At 37.0% G+C, this 18,745-nt stretch overlaps 1 protein-coding gene across 2 annotated transcripts in view; it reads right to left on the bottom strand.

Annotated features, from left to right (window-relative positions):
* LRRC16A (leucine rich repeat containing 16A) overlaps nt 1–18,745 on the bottom strand; it is a 346,863-nt gene that overhangs the window by 79,439 nt on the left and 248,679 nt on the right. For both annotated transcript variants that reach the window (XM_011962810.1, XM_011962811.1), the window contains exons 24-26: nt 12,092–12,190; nt 3,075–3,203; nt 874–1,005 (exon numbers count right to left, since the gene is read on the bottom strand). In XM_011962810.1, coding sequence (XP_011818200.1) covers nt 874–1,005; nt 3,075–3,203; nt 12,092–12,190 — 360 coding nt within the window. The remainder of the gene's footprint in view (nt 1–873; nt 1,006–3,074; nt 3,204–12,091; nt 12,191–18,745) is intronic.

Genomic DNA, 18,745 nt, shown 5'->3' with positions numbered 1-18,745 from the left:
TATGCACAGGAAGACAAGGGATTAAACTCCTTAAAAAGAAAACCCCACATTTTCTCCTTCATTAACTTAATTTTCAAAGAGAGTAATTAACATGCTGCAAAGTTATTACTGAGTTGCACTTCAAATCTCTATATGCTGCAGTAATTGTGTTCTCAGAATAAAACAGGCCAAATACTTATACAAATTCAGATACAGTTTTTACAGGCTGCCTTGATAGGCAGATTGGAAGTGATGAAAACTTTCTGAACGTGAAATTTATCTAGTGTAGCTGTTTCTTGAAGTTACTTTAAGCAAAAGCTGGTCTTAGATTAGTCTATTCCCCTAAAATTTCAATAACTTTTTTTTTTTTTTTTTTACCTTTTTTTCAGTGAATCTATAGGCAGGTCTCTGCAACTTTGAGTACCTTGTAATTACATTTAAATACCTTTCCTAGTCTTTCAATCAGCTCCTTACAAGATTATCTATTTACCCAGTGGCAGACTCCCTACATAAGCACTATCTAGGTAATGTAAATGTACTTACCATCATTTTTCCCATTCTCTAAATCAGATGTTAATAACAGAAGGTATTTTTTTCCTGAAGCACACTTCTCTTTCTACTCCCTTAATAGAAATCAATCATTCCTTTATCAGTGGCAACCCATAATTTATTAGGTACATTTAGAGGTTTACCATCAAAAATGATTATGTAAGAAGTCTTTCCAAAACTTATAATGAAGCTGCAAAAGACACAGCATTCAATTTTTACTACAAGTACATCTTTGCAGCATGCACACATACAAATCTATAAAACACAGATAGCTATGGAATAAAATGCTATCACACATAGTTAAATCTTAACAATTTCATTTCCCAAATAACAAATCCCACAAACCTTTAGTTGTTCATCTACTACTCTTGTAACTTCTCCAGCCATTGATTCCAGGGTCTCCTGAATTGGACTGGATAATAAGCCACTGGCTCCCGCCCAAGATGCACCACCAACATGGTATAAATTTGGTAACAACTATAAGAGAAATAAAAAAAAAAAATCTCTTTATAACTGAGTAAATATTTCAATCAAAGCCATTGCAGAGTGAATGAGAAGGATCTCTTCTCAGTCAAGGCTCTTTGCACGGATTAATAAACTGATGTCCAGACTATGGGCATTCATTTTTATTCAATGAGTCATAGCAACCCTAAAACACTACACTGGGTATTAGGAGACTTTCACATTGACCACTTCTGTCATTAAGCAGCTTTGAAACCGCAGGAATAATACATTAACCCCTCATGCCTTTTTTTTTTTCTTTTTGAGATGGAGTTTTGCTTTTGTTTCCCAGGCTGGAGTGCAATGGCATGATCTCGGCTCACTGCAACCTCTGCCTCCCGGCTTCAAGAGATTCTCCTGTCTCAGCCTCCCGAGTAGCTGGGATTACAGGCACATACCGCTGCGCCCAGCCCTGCTTCGTGTCTTAATTTCTTCATCTGGGGTATGAAAGCTGAGCTGCTTTTACTTACAACACTTCTGTCACCAAAAGTGTAGGTGTTTGCCACACCGGGCAAGTCTCCAGTTCTCTGCATACACTAAATGGGTGTCCTAAAAATCTATTCAATTCAATTCCTTTTTTTTTTTTTTGAGACGGAGTCTCTCTCTGTCGCCCATGCTGGAGTGCAGTGGCCAGATCTCAGCTCACTGCAAGCTCCGCCTCCCGGGTTTACGCCATTCTCCTGCCTCAGCCTCCCGAGTAGCTGGGACTACAGGACACCGTCTACCCAGAGTTTGCCTTGGATCACAAAAGTGAAGGACTCAGTCTCACCAGACTATCCTCAATTCAGATGGCAGTCACAGGTCCCAGGTTGTTACTGGTACTTCTAACAAGCCTTAAATTCAAGGGGTTCCCATAAATCCTTTCTCAGTTTCCATAATTTGCTAAAATGACTTACAGAACTCAGCCAAGCATTTTACTTACGATTACTGGTTTATTATAAAAGATACAGCTCAGGAGTAGCCAAACAGAAGATGTATAGGGCGAAGTACGGAGCTGGGGGAGCTTCGGGGGCGCTCTCCAGGTATACAGCCCTCCCAGCATGTTGATGAGTTCATCAACCCAAAAGTTATCTGAAGACTACTGTCTAGACATTTTATGGAGGACCCATTACGTAGACATGACTGATTAAATCATTGGCCATTGGTGCCCATTCAATCTCCAGCCCCTCTCCATTTCCATGGAGTCCAGGGGGTGGAGCTGACAGATTCAGTTCACTAATAACGTGGCTGGTTCCCCTGGCAACCTTCCCTATCCTGCAACTTTCTAGGGGCACAGAAGAGTCACCTCATTAGGATAAACTCTGGTGTGATGAGAGGGGCTTTTCATTAATAATAAAGATGCTATTATCATCTCTGTCACTCAGGAAATTACAGGGGTTTTAGAAGCTCTGTGCCAGGAACCAGGGACAAAGACCAAATATTATAACAAAAGATGCTCCTATCATCCCTATTACTCAGGAAATTACAAGGGTTTTAGAAGCTCCATATCAGGAACAGGGAACAAAGACCAAATATACGTTTCTTATTGTATCACGAGAGTATCTGATTGATCTACAGATTCCTCATACTTATGACATTCAGTGATTGCGTGATTCTAACAGCAGAACCAAAACCAGATCTCAGTTTTTCTGACTCACAGTTAAGTCCTTGCTCTACTAAGTCACACATTGGGAACCAAAGTCTAATGTGAAAGAAACTTCCTTTTAGAGGCAACAGAGGGGAGTTTCATGTTATCAGCTTAGAAGCAGAATCATTTTAAATGAGCTGTTATTCATTTAAACTACAGCTCCCTCTCAGTTGTTGAGGGCCCAGTCACACCCTCTGTAAATCACACTGGCCCTCTGCTTTTTATTCTATATCTTGATTACTGGTAATCAGCACAGGTACAGAAAGGAGGTCAAGGCTAATTCAGTTCACTTTGCCACTTGTTAGTAAACTTGGAATTGGGGAGAGAGAGAGAGAAAGTTGAAACTGGTTTCTAAAACTAAATTTTATTAAACGCTTTTATTACACCAGACTGTTACACAGACTGAAGTGAAACTCACCGTTTTAGAGTTCTTAGCATCACGCATGAGCCGCTCTGCTGATTTTAAATCTTCCTGGATAGCATCTCCCCCACAATTTCGTAAGGAGTTGAGATGATCTTGTACTTTCACACATATTCTGTCAATCATCTGCTCCAAACCAGAAAAAGGTAAGCATCCAAGTCAGCCCCGCCGATATTCAGATAGAAGGAAACACAGAATGAAGGAGTATGAAAAAAACTTCAGCAAACCACAGAATGCATGAGGATGAAAACCTCAAACCCTTCTAACTGGAATCGTTGAGAATGCTGCTTATAAGCAATTATTAATTTACTTTATTCATGCAAGTAACCTTTGGCAACTTTAATGCCAGAAAAAAATTGAAGGCATTTCAGTCCCCTTTCCTGGCTTAGGGAATGCAGCACACAGAACAAAAGTGAACACTTCTTGATGATTCAGAAGCTCACTTGTGACATTTTGCTAGATACTAACTCCTTCATTAACTTTTAGTGAGCACCCTCTATGTGTTAGAGTTAGGTACTGAGGAAACAGAGAAATAAAATGTGCAACACTGAGACTGTTACAATGACTACAAAATGATGCCCGACAGCCAGTTGGTCTCAATACTATAGAAACCAGAGTATCTCTTAAAAATCGGTATTTTAAAAATCGATTCAATTACATCAAGTATTTTTCTTTGTAAACTAAGAGCCACCAAAAAACAAAAACAAATTGAAGTTTTATTATACTGACATAGGTAATAATAAAGTCAGTATCGTCTAGTTTCTATTACAGTAAGATGCCTCCCCTGCCAGGTTAATTGCACCTAAATCATTCTCAACTGTTTTACGGATATAAATACAAAACCCAATGGGAGATGGTGGATCCCTATGGTAGACAAAAAATATTACAAAAGGGAAGATTATGCTCTTCTATATTTGTACTTATACAAAAAAGCATGAAGGAAGCCAAGAAGTCTGAAGAAAAAGATAACTCCAGTGTGGTTTTAAAACTGTCTCCAATATTTTCGTCAGAGCTGCCGGTTGTCTATTTATTTCATGTTCTTAAAAAAATTATTCATGCTTCAAAGACCTTACATGTCAAGAGTCCTCTTCCATCTGATAATTCATTTGGTAGAGGAGACAAACAATATTCTTTTTTTAGTTAAATTCGCACTTCTCTATTTTGAATTATTTGATATCATAACTATAGGAAGCTAAAGTCTGCCCTTCCTCCCCCATAAATTTCAAAATGTAAGAGACTTTTACACACTATTCCGAAGACTTCAAGTCTGATTACAAAGCCCATGTTTACTTGCTGCAGCACTGCCATCTCTCTTGCCTTTTTCTTTGTAAAGTCAGGTTCATAATATCTACCGCACCTTCTTTACTAGTGTGTTATGAAGACAATTCAGTAAAATAACACCACTCAAAGCACCTATTACTGATAAAGGGCCAGTGATGCCAAAGTTCATTTATAATAAAAACAGATCCTATTGCTGTAAAATATATTGAGGTTACGTAAGTTAGTATCTTGAGATCCCCATAGGAAAAAGAAGTTATATGAATATTGCTTCTCACATCAAATTCTCTGCCTAAAATCCCTAAAATTTAAGATAAGAAAGTTATGATTCCTACCTATGATTGTAGGCCGAAATCATATCTTTCTGCATTTACACAATGCCCTGCATAGAGCTAACTATAAGTTTTTAAAAATCTTAATTGATAGAAATCATAACTCTTCTAACTATTGATCTGTGCTTCCTGAAGCAAAAAGGGTCATCAATAATCCATATTTTACAAAGAATGAATGCCCAATTTCAAGAGACAAATAAACCACACACTAAGAAAGAAACTGATATACATTTGGGGCCACAATAGGCTAATTTGAGAGGCATGTGGATGAGGCACTATAAAGCTGATATCTTTAATCGCCATGAGAGACCAAAGAGATGTTTGAAATGTATGCCCTTAAGCATTCACCAAGGAGAGAGGGTTTACAGGAACTTAACAAAAATGGTCTTTAAGCAGAACATTTTAAAATGTCATCCAAAAGAAAAATCAAAATTAAGTTATTCAATTCAAAGGAGACATAAAATCTCACATCTCCAAGATTCTTCTGAGTATAGCTCAGCAGACCACATTTAGATCCTTTACCATGAAAGAGCTCAAAGCTCAGAAAAGGTAAACTATTTAAGATGACATACAATGATTACACAGAGTACAAACTGAAAATTTTGAAAAAAGTAAATCAAGGGGTTTATCAGTTCATAATTCATCTCTCAAGTACATAAATATGAAAAATAAATGAGATGCAATCTGAAAGGCTATAATCTCTTGGGTTACTCTGTTAGAAGACCTCATAGAAGATGGTTGTGTTAGGGCTGTTTAGTTTAACCTCTCTACTTCACCTTAACCCTGTAGTGTCCAGTTTCTCTAAAGCTACACAGAAAAGTTGTTGACTGCCATAGTTTACGAAGTTCAATTCCTTCCAAGAAAATGTACCCTGTCATTCCCAGACATGGTTTTGAGTCTCAATCTGTCTTCTTACATCCTTCCTGCAGTTCCCATATCTTACCTTTGTGAACACCCTGCACAATCATATGATCTCTTCCACGGACAGTCTTGCATATATTTATATACACCCATCTTTTCTTCCTTAGCGTTCTTTTCTTCAGGTTTAACATTCCCAGCTCCTTTTCCCATGCCTACACTGACACAGTTCTGTAGTCCTTGACCTCCTTTCCTGTAAGTCACTTCTGCATTTTGTCTTCCACCTAGAACCTGATGAAGTATGCCCTCCTCAGTGAAATGGATTGTAACATAAGAGTGGACTGGTAAGCACAGAGCTGAGCTTCCTTACTGTAGAAAGTATACCTTCATTAATACAGTACAAGTCAAATTGGTTTCTTTGGCAACTATGTCACACCACTAACTCATATCACACTTGCTGGTGACTACCTAGGCTTTTTCAAATATACTGGGCTATTGAACCCACGTGTAAGAACTACAACTATTAGCAATAAATGTCATCTGTTGTTGCTCACAAGTTGATACAACTGATCTTACTTCCAGCAAACAGCTTATTCATAGAAAATTTTATCACTCTCCACATCTGTTTCTTTATTCCATTCAACAGAAATAAACTGAACACCTGGCGTAGAGGAGATACAGTGTTAAAAAATGTTACGCCTTGCCATCTGCAACTTAAAAACCTAGAAGTGGGAAGAAATATTCACAATTAACAGTAACATAAGACACAAAGTGCTACATAATATAATATTCACAAGGACATGAACATTTTATTTTCTTCACTGCTGAATTCCTATTTCTTAAGATAGTGCCTGCCATATTACAGACCTTTACAACTGTTTATTCAATGATAAATGAATGATATAAGCTTTTAAAAAATTTTAGCCAAAGGAGGAATCACACCTAGGTGAGGTTAAGAATAACTTTTATTTTTTGTTTAGCTGAGTCCTGAAAGATTTGTACAGATTGAGAAAACAGAACGGATTGTTAAGCAAAAGAATGAACCCAAGCAGTGGTACATTCTGACACTATGACTCCTATCTCCTGGTTAGGAACAGAGGCACCTTATAGTGGGAGATCAGATTGGAATGATGGGTTAAGGCAGGACATTACAGCACTCCAGTGCATGCTAAGAGGTTGAACATGGTGTCCAAGGCACAGAGCGCCACTTCCCCAGCTCTCCCCGACAATTGTGAGCTCTAGAAATCCCTTACCATATAAATATTCATGGTGGCTCAGCTTCCCTGATACAAAGGGCATGGGCTGTGGAAAGCAGGAGGAGACACGGAAGATGAAAAAACTAGTTCTTGCAGTTCTTGTTAAAAAAAAAAAAAAAAAAAAAAGACATAGAAGGTAGTTAGTAAAAAGACCTTAGCAAGAGGGCTGGTAGTATAAATAAAAACAAAACAAGTATCTTTGCAGCCACTGGACAGTGTATAATGGGTAATGGATGGGGAAAGCAAATGAAGAGTTCAAGATGACTCCAAAGGTTCAACCCTCAGTGAATGATGACGTTCCTGAGTGAAACGGCAAAATCAAGAGTTCAAAAGGATGAGTTTGGTCTTAATGACTGATATCTCAGAATGCCAAAGGAGTAGAGATGCTGAAAAAAATAAGTGGCAAGATAGGGCTCTCTGGAAAGAAACAGGGACTGAATGGTTAGATCCAGGAGTCATCTACAGATGAGAGAGTTAAAACAGAAGTAAATAGCCAAAGGAAAAGAACACTAAATACAAAGCTTTGAAAAAAAATCCTGCACTGGGGATATGAAAAGAGAAAGAGTTGTGCAGAAAGCAGAAGGTAAGACACAAGAGTGGCAGAAGGACATTCAGAATGGCACATTGTCCAATGAACTAAGAATTGAGTTTTAAGAAAGATGAGATGGTCCATAATGATGATGGTAACTGTGATAATAAAAATAACAGCCAAAAACACCATTAATGTTTAGTGGTAAGAAGCCAAATACTTTTCAAGCATTATCTCAGTCACTCTTTACAGCACCTTCATAGATGGGTACTATCATCATCCCCAATAAACAGATGAAAAAACTGAGGCTTAAAGAGGTTAGTAAGTGACTAACGTAAGTTCACACAGATAGGGAATAGCAGAGCCTGGATTTACGTCTGGGGTCATCTGACTTGAGAGCCCAGATTCTTAACCATAATATTCTGCCTCCTTTTATCAAGAGATGAAGAAGGAGAAAAGGCTCCGGCACTTTGTGACAAAGAAACCAATGAAAGAGCCATTTCAGTAGATAAAGAGGGACAGAGGCCATTTTTCAAAAGGTTGCAAAGTGAGTGTTTAACAAAGTTAGGACTGCAAATGTAAAGATGTGCACATGAAACAGGAAAGAGAATATACCAAGCAAATAGCTATAAGCAGTAAAGCCCCCTCCCCCGCCTCCTCTTTCTTTCTCTCCTTCTTTCCCTCTTTCTTTCTTTCTCTCTCTCCACCACCCCCCCCTTTCTTTCTTGGTGAGAAGGCTAAAGAGAAGAGCGTGGCGAGTGGCAGGCAATTCTGGGCCTGTTTTTATAACTACAGTTTTATTGTAACACTCATTCATTTACATATTGTCTGTGGTGGCTTTCACTCTACCACAGCAGAGTTGAGTAGCTGCAACAGAGATCCTATGGGCTCCAAAACTAGTAAAATATTTACTATATGGCTTTTTACAGAAAAGGTTTGCTGAGTCCTAATTAAGAGGTTTTATCATCTGGAAAAGAAGGTATCAAAAACGAAGGTAGAATGTTGAGTCTTACAAAAATATTTCCTAATCAAAGTCACCAGACAAAAACAAATATAAGCAGTTATGAGACTTCAATATTTCATTAAAACATTCTTTAATGCCTTTGATGTCACCTGAGAATGATGACTGAGAATGATGGCTATCAAGTTGGCAGGGGCATTAGTCACAGAGGGTCTATCCTTTCTATATTCGGGTTTTTGGAATCTTCAAGGTAAATCTCTCCTGAAGTGACTAAAATGATTAAAGTCTAAAAACTGCTAATCATAATGTCCTAATAAATTCCCAAAGTGTAAAGGTGGCAATATACATACTAAATAATGACTCAGATAATTCAGAATAATGCCATCTATGCAAAATTAAACATCCACCAACTGCTCTTGTGTACAATTTTCTCTCAATTGATGAAACGTACTTTTAAGAATAAGCATTAAAGGTTGCTGCTGTAATTTCTTTTGGATGGGCAAAATCCGCTCTGAATTAGGGGGAAAAAGTTGGAAAGATATTATACTAAGAAAAGAAAGGCTGTGGCAGGAGAATCACTTGAACCTGGAGGCGGAGGTTGCAGTGAGCCAGGATCGCGCCATTGCACTCCAGCCTGAGCAACAAGAGCTCAGAGTTTTTTTGAAACTCCATCTCAAAAAAAAGGAAAAAAAAAGAGAGAAAAGAAAAGAAGTCTTGGGCTGGGCACGGTAGCTCACACCTGTAATCCCAGCACTTTGGGAGGCCATGGTGGGTGGATCACTTGAGGTGAGGAGTTCCAGACCAGCCTGGGCAACATGGTGAAACCCTGTCTCTACTAAAAATACAAAAATTAGCCGGGCATGGTGGTGGGTGCCTGTAATCCCAGCTACTCGGGAAGCTGAGGCAGAAGAATTGCTTGGACCCAGGAGGCAGGGGTTGGCAGTGAGCCGAGATTGTGCCACTGCACTCCAGCCTGGGTGACAGAGTGAGACGTCTTCATTATTGTAGCTCAAAAAGGAACACAAGACAAAGTTTCAATGTAACTTTCATTGCTTTTCATGTTAAACACAAAAACCTGTTAATAATAGTAAACCATAAAATACTAGGCCAGTATTAGTTCTTTGCAGGAAAATAAATTAGATTTTTAAGGGACTGGTAAGGTCAAAATAATGGCTTTCTTTATCAAAAGTCCTGCTACTTCACCAGTACAACTTTTCTTCTCAACACATACTGGTTTACTTTTTCTTGCTTAAACAATGCATATTTACTGTAAAACATTCAAACCATACTGAGAGGTATAAGAGAATAAAATACACCGTTCATATCACCTAAAATAACCATCATTAATATTGTGATGAACACCCTTTCGCACGTCTCTATGCCTATTTATATAGTCATCCATATTTTACCTAATTGGAATATTAGACATGACATTTTTATTATGGACATCTTTCTTTCATTCTCTGTTAAGAAGAAGCCACAAAAAATTAAATAACGTTTTTAACAAGGTAAGAAAATAGTGTAAGCCATTCAACATGGTCTAAAATGACAAAAATTTCCCTACTAGTCAATTCTTTTCAATTTGCAGAGAAAAATTCTTTTGAAAGTCTCTGCTCCTTTAATTCCTCTGGTGGCTTCCATTTTAAATTTAAATAGGATACTTATTTTTATGTTTTTGATTTATGAATTATAGAAAATAGCAGTTAATTCCATGAAATAAAAACTAAACATTTAGCATACTTACAATACCATTCAACTTTCTCCCTCTTAAACTTCTAATTTTAGTATGTTTCATTACCTTTACATGATTGTGATTTTCAACATTTACAATCTGTTATGTAGCAATAATTAAGATTGCCATTCTTGTCTAATATTAAAATTTTAAACCCTCTAAAATATAGTTATAAAGTTGTGATTATGGCTGCCCCAGAGAAAGACATGCCAATCCCACGTCCCTTAACTCCGTAGCTCAAAGTAGATTTTCCCAAAGCAGTGATTTTTAAGAACTTTCTTTCAGCTTGTAAAACTTCTACGATTTCATCTCTGCTATCATATCCTATTTATACTTCATATTGCGTACTTTCCTGTTTGAGAATTTATTCAAGTAACTTTTTTTCATATATGGAATATGAAGGGAATAGAATTTCTGAGTTCATGTCTGAAAACAGCTAGGTATACAATTCTTGGTCCAAAATAAATCCATTTCCAAACTAGGAAGACATTACTTTGTTTACGTATACTAATTGGGATTGATGCTAAGAAATGATTCTAGTTCCCTTGTAAGATAGTCCATTTACTCTTTCTGGAACTGTTTTTTTTTTTTTTTTTTTTTTGAGTCAGAGTCTCACACGAACTTGGCCCACTGCAACCTCTACCTCCCAGGTTCAAGTGATTCTCCTGCTTCAGCCTCCCAAGTAGCTGGGAGTACAGGTCTGTGCCACTACACCTGGCTACTTTTTCTTTTGTATGTTCAGTAGAGACAGGGTTTCACCATGTTGGCCAGACAGGTCTGAAACTCCTGACCTCAAGTGATCCACCTGTCTCAACTTCCCAAGTGTTGTGATTACAGGCGTGAGTCACGGCATCCGGCCTGGAACTCTTTTCTTTCTGGAACTCTTTGAGATTTTTTTTTTTCTTTATTCTAGGTGTTCTGAGATTCCACCAAGATATATTTAGGTGTGGATCCCTTTGCCCACTCATTCTGATCAATTATAATGGGCTATTATCAATCCCAAGACTCATATGAAATGGTTTTCTATTATTTTCTGTCCTCTAATATCTCTCATTTTTATAATAATTTTGAAGCTCCATTAGAAGGCTGTTGATTATTCTAAGTCAGTTCACCATTTCACTTACTTTGCTTTCCTATTTTTAATCTTTGTCTTTTTTTTATTATAAGCCATAAAGATTTGCTCTACTTTTTCTTCCAGAGGACCAGCTTAGTTTGGTCCTATCAGTTTATTTAATTCTGTACCAGAGTATCATAATTTTAATTGTTAAGCATTGTTCTTATTCTCTGACTACTCCTGTTCATAGCAGCCTATTCTTATTTTATGGACATGTCATTCTCTGTAGTCCCAATGAAGTTACAATGACAATTTTTTTTAAAGCTCTCTGCTGTACTCTGCATTATCTGAGCTCAATTCCTTTGTTCGTCTTGCTCTTTGACACATAAATTGCTTTCCTCAAATAGCTTGTGATTTTTGGTTTTGGTTAATTTTTTGAAAAGAAATATTTCACTTTTTAAAAATTATTATAATTCCATTTCCTCGGTAAAGCTGGGTAGAGCGAAGAGGAATGCAGTATAAGAGAAAAACACCTCAGTTTCTCTTCAGCATGTGTTAATTAATATTCACCAAACTTTTCTTCAAAAGAATCTCGGAATTTTTTTTTTTTCTTTTTTTAATGAACCTGACATTGTCAACATAAAATCTGGGAATCTGTATTCTACCCATGGAAGTGTGAAGGAATAAAGAGAAAGGAACAGAATGTCTCCAAAGTAGCAAAGTTGATCACTTTCAGATTTTGTTATCTATTATAACCAAAAGTTCCTAATATTTGTATAGAAACCTATCTTACTGGCAATTGTTGATTGATAATTAAAAGTGCATATTTAGCATTAGAATTAGCCTACCTTTTCCTCCTTCAGTATCTTCCCTAAAACTCTACTTAGATTTGTTGTCATTTTCAAAAACTAGTTCTTATTGACCCGTTGGAAATGATTCAAACGCTAGAAGTCTTTTGCTCTCAGAGGGTCAGTTAAGAACAGAAGGAGAAGTCACAGGCACTGGCTCGCTTACCTGCTGGGTGGTGCTGGTGACAATACCCTGCTGCAGGCGGTAGGCCTGCTCTTGAAGGTATTTTCTAGTCTCGTGATTTCGTAGCAGGTAGTTTTCTATCTGGAAGTAAAGCACAGGTATCCCTCAAGAATACATTTCAACCCAGCAGAGAATAAAGTACAAGTGAAACAGTCAGTTGCTGAACTTAAAAACCAAAGCGCTAATACACACATCCTGCCAGTGCCTTGACCCCACAAAACACATGGGATGGAGAAACTGGCTTTCATTGTAAGTACTGGTGGTTTTAGTTAGAGATTCAACTTGCAGGTAATTGGAGTAATTTTTGTGTAACTCAGTAGTTGAAAAAGATAAGCAGGTTTTTAATTGCCTGCAGGGTTAGAGACCCCACTTCGTGACTTTTCATCACTTTCAGCACACAACCTCAATCCTTCTCTCACATGAATTTTTAACTACCCAATAGTTCAGAAGTTAAATAAATATCCCCAAGGAATAAGGGTAGTGTTCTCTGAATCTCTTATAGCCTTATTCCAGCTGTAGAATGTATCAGCACTTAGAAAATTCTTTCTTTTAACATAAAAAGAGGCAGAGAGAATCACTAATACATTTGAAGGATACAGGCTGGTACAACTCAAAGACATATACTAATTTCATTAACCCATCAAATTTTCATATTTTCTCAAAAACAGGACTGAATTATTAAAATTATAGGAAATAAAAAATGGATTTCTGTATTTTTATACATAGATTATCTACTATGAAAAATTCAAAGGTACAAATAACTAGATTAAAATAGGCATTCAAGAAGAACAATATGTAATAAATACATATTTAACAAAAATGCCAGGTTAACTATTAAGAATGATAGGTACTATAAAGATGTTTTTAAAGGCATAATCTGAGGTTGGTAAATTTTGTCATCTATTTTTTTAAATTTGTTCTTTTTGTTTGTTTTTAATAACATCACTTAACCATTTGGCTTTTAATTTGTCACAGCAGTTCCGTGGTTAAGAACTTCTAATAATTGCGAAGCTCTAAGTATATTTACATTTTAATTTTTATTTTCCATATGCTAAAATGACTACTACCTTAATATCAGTTAGAAACTATTAAAATACAGACTATAATTACGATCATCCCTTGAAAATATAAAGCGGAACAAAATGTACCTTTCCATTAAACATAAAAGAAGAAATTATAAAAACGAAAAGATACCTGAAATGAAACATCATTAAAGTGACACATTAATGCCTTTACAGTATATTACATTACTTTCTCTTGCTGCTTCCCAAGAAGTCATCTCTTTCCAAGGTGACATGACTATCAATGCAAAATATTTTGCCAAAAAGATTCTTGCCTGAAATATATGGCACACACCACCATCCAGCTTCCAGTCCTTTTGCTTTATTAAATCATTTGGCCTCACTGCAGCACTGGCTGTGGCTGGGTCTGAGAGAAGGTTGCTTTTTCAGAAGGCCCATCTCACACACAGGCAGTGCATCCAAGGCTGGCTCATGCCTTCCAGATATTTCCCCAGATGCACCAGTGGTGCTTTATAGACTTAAGCCAGGAAGGAATTTTTTTTTAAAGTAATACTCTAAAGCTTGCTTCTAAAAACCAGTTCAAAAGGAAGAAACAGTAACAATTTTCAAGTGACTTTAATATCAGGTCTGTATACACTACCACCAAAATTATTTGCATCTTAGATTAGCAGGGTAAACTTTGCTTGCATGTACCATTTCAGACTAAGGACAGAAAACCCACCTCCTGAAGGACCAAAGGGGTCATTATCATGTTTACTGGGCTTCCCTGGACAGCTGAGAGCAAGCTGGGAGATAACCTAGAGCTAGTTAGACATCTCTGGTCCCACTGCTGAAACAGAGCAAGAAGCAAAAACAAAACAAAAAATCTGTATTTTAGTAAAGAAATCGTGTGTGTGTGTGCGTGTGTGCGCGTTTTTAAGATTGAGTATTGAATCACATTATTTTTTTCTTCAGCAGAGTAAAACTAGATAGTCATATTTTTTCCAGAAGACAAAAATCTACCTGTTAAAATAAAAATGAATATATAAGAACACAGCAAGTTTTACAAGAAAAACCAATAGGCTGGGTGTGGTGGCTCACACTTGAATCCCAACACTTTGGGAGGCTGAGGCAGGAGGATCACTTGAGCCCAGGAGTTGGAGACCAGCATGGGCAACGTAGCAAGATCTCATCTCTACAAAAAATTAAAAAACTAGCCAGGCATTATGGCTTACTCCTGTAGTTCTAGCTACTCAGGAGGCTGAAGCGGCAGGATCACTTGAGCTCAGGAATTTGAGGCTACAGTGAGCTATGACTGTGCCACTGTACTCTGGCCTGGGCAACAGAGTGAGACCTTGTCTCAGAAAAAAAAAAGAACAGAAGAGGAGAAGAGAGGAAAAGGAAAGAGAGGTGAAGGAGGGGAGAAGAACAGGAGAACAAGAGGGAAGGAGAGGGGAGGGGAGAGAAGAGAAACCAATAAACACAAGCTTTAAAGTCACCTACTTTTTATTAACAAAGCACAAATGTTACAGTTAACATATCTGCATACTTTGTCCTGAATGTCCATTTTCTGTATCTATTTTCAATTTTCTGGCCTGTCAATTATGTCTTAATATAGTAGGATTCATATCTACCATGTTTGTAACTATTTTCTATTTATTACATTTGTTTCTTTAAGCATTTTGTATGGTTACATTTCTCTTCTCTCCTAGTTTATCAATTATACTCCTTTTAAAAAAGTTTTTAGTGTTTGTCTTAGTGTTTGCAACATGCATTTATAAATAATCCAAGTCTACTTTTAAATAATGCTATATTGATTCATGAGTAGTGTAGGTACCTTATAACATAAGATTGTCAGCTCCTTTTCCATCCTTTATACCACATTCACCCAGTACATTGTGGTTATTACTACTCTGAAAAAACAGTCATCTATTACATCAATTCATAATAAGAAAAATATAATATTACTTTATTTTATTCCCTCTGATGCTCTTCCTTTATGCAGATCCAATTTCTAATCTATATCATTTTCCTTCTCCATGAAGAACTTTTAACATATTCTTGCAAGACAGATCTACTAGTGCTATATTCCCTCAGTTTTTGTTTATCCTAGAAAGTCTTTATTTCTCCATTACTTTTGAAGGATAATTTCCCTAGATACAGAATTCTAGGCTGCTGGGGGTTTTTTGCATCAACACTTTAAACATTTCACTCCACTCTCTTCTTACTTAATGGTTTCTGACAAAAAGAATAATTCTTATCCTGGTTTCTCAATACACAGGTGTTTTTTTAGTCTACGTTCTCTAAAGATTGTCTCTTTGTCGTTGGTTATCCACATTTTGAATTTGCTATACCTATGTGTGCTTTTTTGGTATTTATCCTGTTTGGTGGTCTCTGAGCTTTCTGGATTTGTGGTTTAGTGTCTGTTGTGAATTTCAGAAAATTATCAGCCATTATTACTTCAGATATTTCTTCTGTTCCTTTCTCTCTTTACTTTCCTTCTGGTATTCCCATTAGCTGCAAGTTTCATCTTCTATAATTATCCCACAGTGCTGGGATAGTCTGTTCTTTTCTTTTTTTTTTCTTTTTGCAATTCAGTTTGGGAAGTTTCTATTGAAGAATCTTAGAGCTCAGTGATTCTTCCCTCAGCCATGTCCAGTCTACCAATAACCTCATCAAAGGCATTCTTCATTTTTGTTACAGGTTTTTTATCTTTAGTATTTCCTTTTAATTCTTTTTTCTTAAGAGCTTTTATCTCCTGCTTACATTACCCATCTGTTTTTGTATGCTGTCTGCTTTCCCACTAAAGCCCTTAACAAGTTAATCACGGTTATTTAAAGGCTCTGATAATTCCAAAACTGGTATCATATATAAGTCTCGTTCTGATGCTTGTTTTGTCTCTTTCACACTTTGCTTGTTGCTTTTTAACATGCTTTGTAATTTTTGGCTGAAAGCTGAAAATGATATATCTGGTAATATAAACTGAGGTAATCAGCCTTTTAGTGTGTGAGGTTTTATATATTAACTGGCTAAGAGCTGGGCTCTGTTTAGTATTTGTTGTAGCTGTATGTGCCAGAGGCTTTGATTTCCTCTAGTGTTTTTGCTTTTGTATCCCGTTATTTTGGGGTTTCCCTAGAAATTCTTTCTTAATTACAATCTGTGTCTTGCAGTTTGCTCAGTTGTAATCCACTGTTATTTTATTTGATATGGTGATAAGGTGTTAGGAAGGGGGAGTATTCTATAATCTTATGATTAGTTTTTATTTGTTTGTTTGTTTTTAAGCAATCCTGGTCCCTGGGCTATGGCCTTCAGAAATATTTCTTATCCTTTTTAACCCTATCCCTTATGTGAGACAGAAAGGCTAGAGAGGGAGGGTTGTTTAATTATCTTTCCCCTGTTCAGGTAAGATCCTACTAAAGTGGTTTCTTTGGCTGGTAGATCTTTGTTATTTAGAACAGAATGCTCTAAGTATATTTCAAAATGGTTATTTTCCTCTTCCCCCTGTCAGAAAAAAAAAAAAAGAAATTTCTCTCCAATCTTGACTGCGATAGCCTGATGGGACTCATGGAAGTAAAATCCATGAAAGGGTGGCGGTTCCCTAAAACTGGACCCCTAGGAGTTTTCAGCTCTCAAGCTAGTCTATGCTAAGACTCCGTCAATTCATCACTTACTGTTTAAGTGCTCCTATAAGTTATTCTACTAGCTTCTGCTCCTGGCTGATCTTGGCTATGATTCACTGTGATTCTCTGCACTTCTCTTTCCAGTCCCCAGTTTTCAGGGTGATAGTTTTCCTTGTGGCTTAAGTTCTTTGATAGATCTAAGGAAAGTCATTGAGTTTCTGTTTGTTCAGGCATTTTTGCTGTTGTGAGGATGGGAGTGATAACTTCCAAGCTCTTGAGAGTTCAAATCTGAAACCAGAAATCTGGTTTCTCTAGAATATGTCATTTTTTCAAAGCTGATTAGTATCCTATTGGAAATTATAAAGATATCTAATATTTTTATGTAGCTTTTCACAAACTCCTTTTCATATATACTGTGTCACTAGATCCTCATGGTCACCTTAGGCAAATTAATCTTTCTGCTCTTTGTTTTCCATATCTGTAATAATAGAACCTACTGCATCGTTTTTTAAGGAATACATGTATTAATTTATGTAAAACATTTAAAACAGTGCCAGACACCTAGTAAGAATTATATATTGTCAGCTAACCATTATTACATAGTTTTATTTTTCCTACCTATATAGTTGAAAAAAAATTAAGTCCAGAAAAATTGAGTAACTTATTGAAGGTTATGGGAAGAGTTTAATTTTAAGTCAGATATTCTAAATTCAAATCTTGATTTATTTTGCCATACTACAGCTTTTCCCTCTCCCATCTCCAATTACATATGCCTAAAAAGCATTCAAGTGACCAGGCATGGTGGCTCACGCCTATAATCCCAACACCTTGGGAGGCCAACGTGGGAGGATTGCTTGAGTGCGGGAGTTTGAAACCAGCTTGGGCAACATAGCGAAACCTCGTCTCTATAAAAAATTTGAAAAATTAGCTGGGCAGAGTAGTATATGCTTGTAGTCCTGGTTGAGATGGGAGGATCACGTGAGCACAGGTGGTTGAGGCTGCAGTGAGCCATGACTGCACCACTGCACTCCAGCTTGGGCAACACAGTGAGACCCTGTCAACCAATCAATCAATCAATGAAGTATCCAACCATACACACCAGGCACTGTGCTAACTGTGAGAATAAAAAAGATGAAAAAATACATAAGCTCTGCCTTCAAATAACTCATGGACCATTAGGAGAAAAAATCATGGAGCCAGGTAACTTAAATCAATGTTGCAAGGCCAATGACAGAGAGGAGCACAGGAAATCCGAAGACCACACACCTAGGGAAGGAAAGGGCCTCTGAGAAGTCTTCCTAGATGAGTTGACACTTATTTCAATTTTAACAGACCTGCATGGTAGTCAGGAAAGAAAAAGGATATCTGGAACATAACAGGGATTCTCAAACTTTACAAACACCAGGAAAGCTTGTGAAAACACAAATGCTAAGTCCTACCCCAGTTTCAGAGGCTTAATAATTTGCTTTTTTCTTTGACAAAATTCAACAGCCCTTCATGCTAAAAACTCAATAAATTCGGTATTGATGGAACGTATCTCAAAATAATAAGAGCTATTTATGGCAAACCCACAGCCAATATCATACTGAATGGGCAAAAACTAGAAGCGTTCCCTTTGAAAACTGGCACAAGACAGGGATGCCCTCTCTCCACTCCTATTCAACATAGTGTTGGAAGTTTTGGCTAGGGCAATCAAGCAAGAGAAAGAAATAAAGGGTATTCGGTTAGGAAAAGAAGAAGTCAAACTGTCCCTGTTTGCAGATGACATGACTGTATACTTAGAAAACCTCATCGTCTCAGCCCAAAATCTCCTTAAGCTGATAAGCAACTTCAGCAAACTCTCAGGATACAAAATTAATGTGCAAAAATTACAAGCATTCTTACACACCAGTAGCAGACAAACAGAGAGCCAAATCATGAATGAACTCCCATTCACAATAGCTTCAAAGAGAATAAAATACCTAGGAATCCAACTTACAAGGGATGTAAAGGACCTCTTCAAGGAGAACTACAAA

The sequence above is a fragment of the Colobus angolensis genome, unplaced genomic scaffold, assembly GCF_000951035.1.
Source record: "Colobus angolensis palliatus isolate OR3802 unplaced genomic scaffold, Cang.pa_1.0 Scaffold6, whole genome shotgun sequence".
NCBI lineage: Eukaryota > Metazoa > Chordata > Mammalia > Primates > Cercopithecidae > Colobus > Colobus angolensis.
This window is presented reverse-complemented; position numbering and strand designations above follow the sequence as displayed.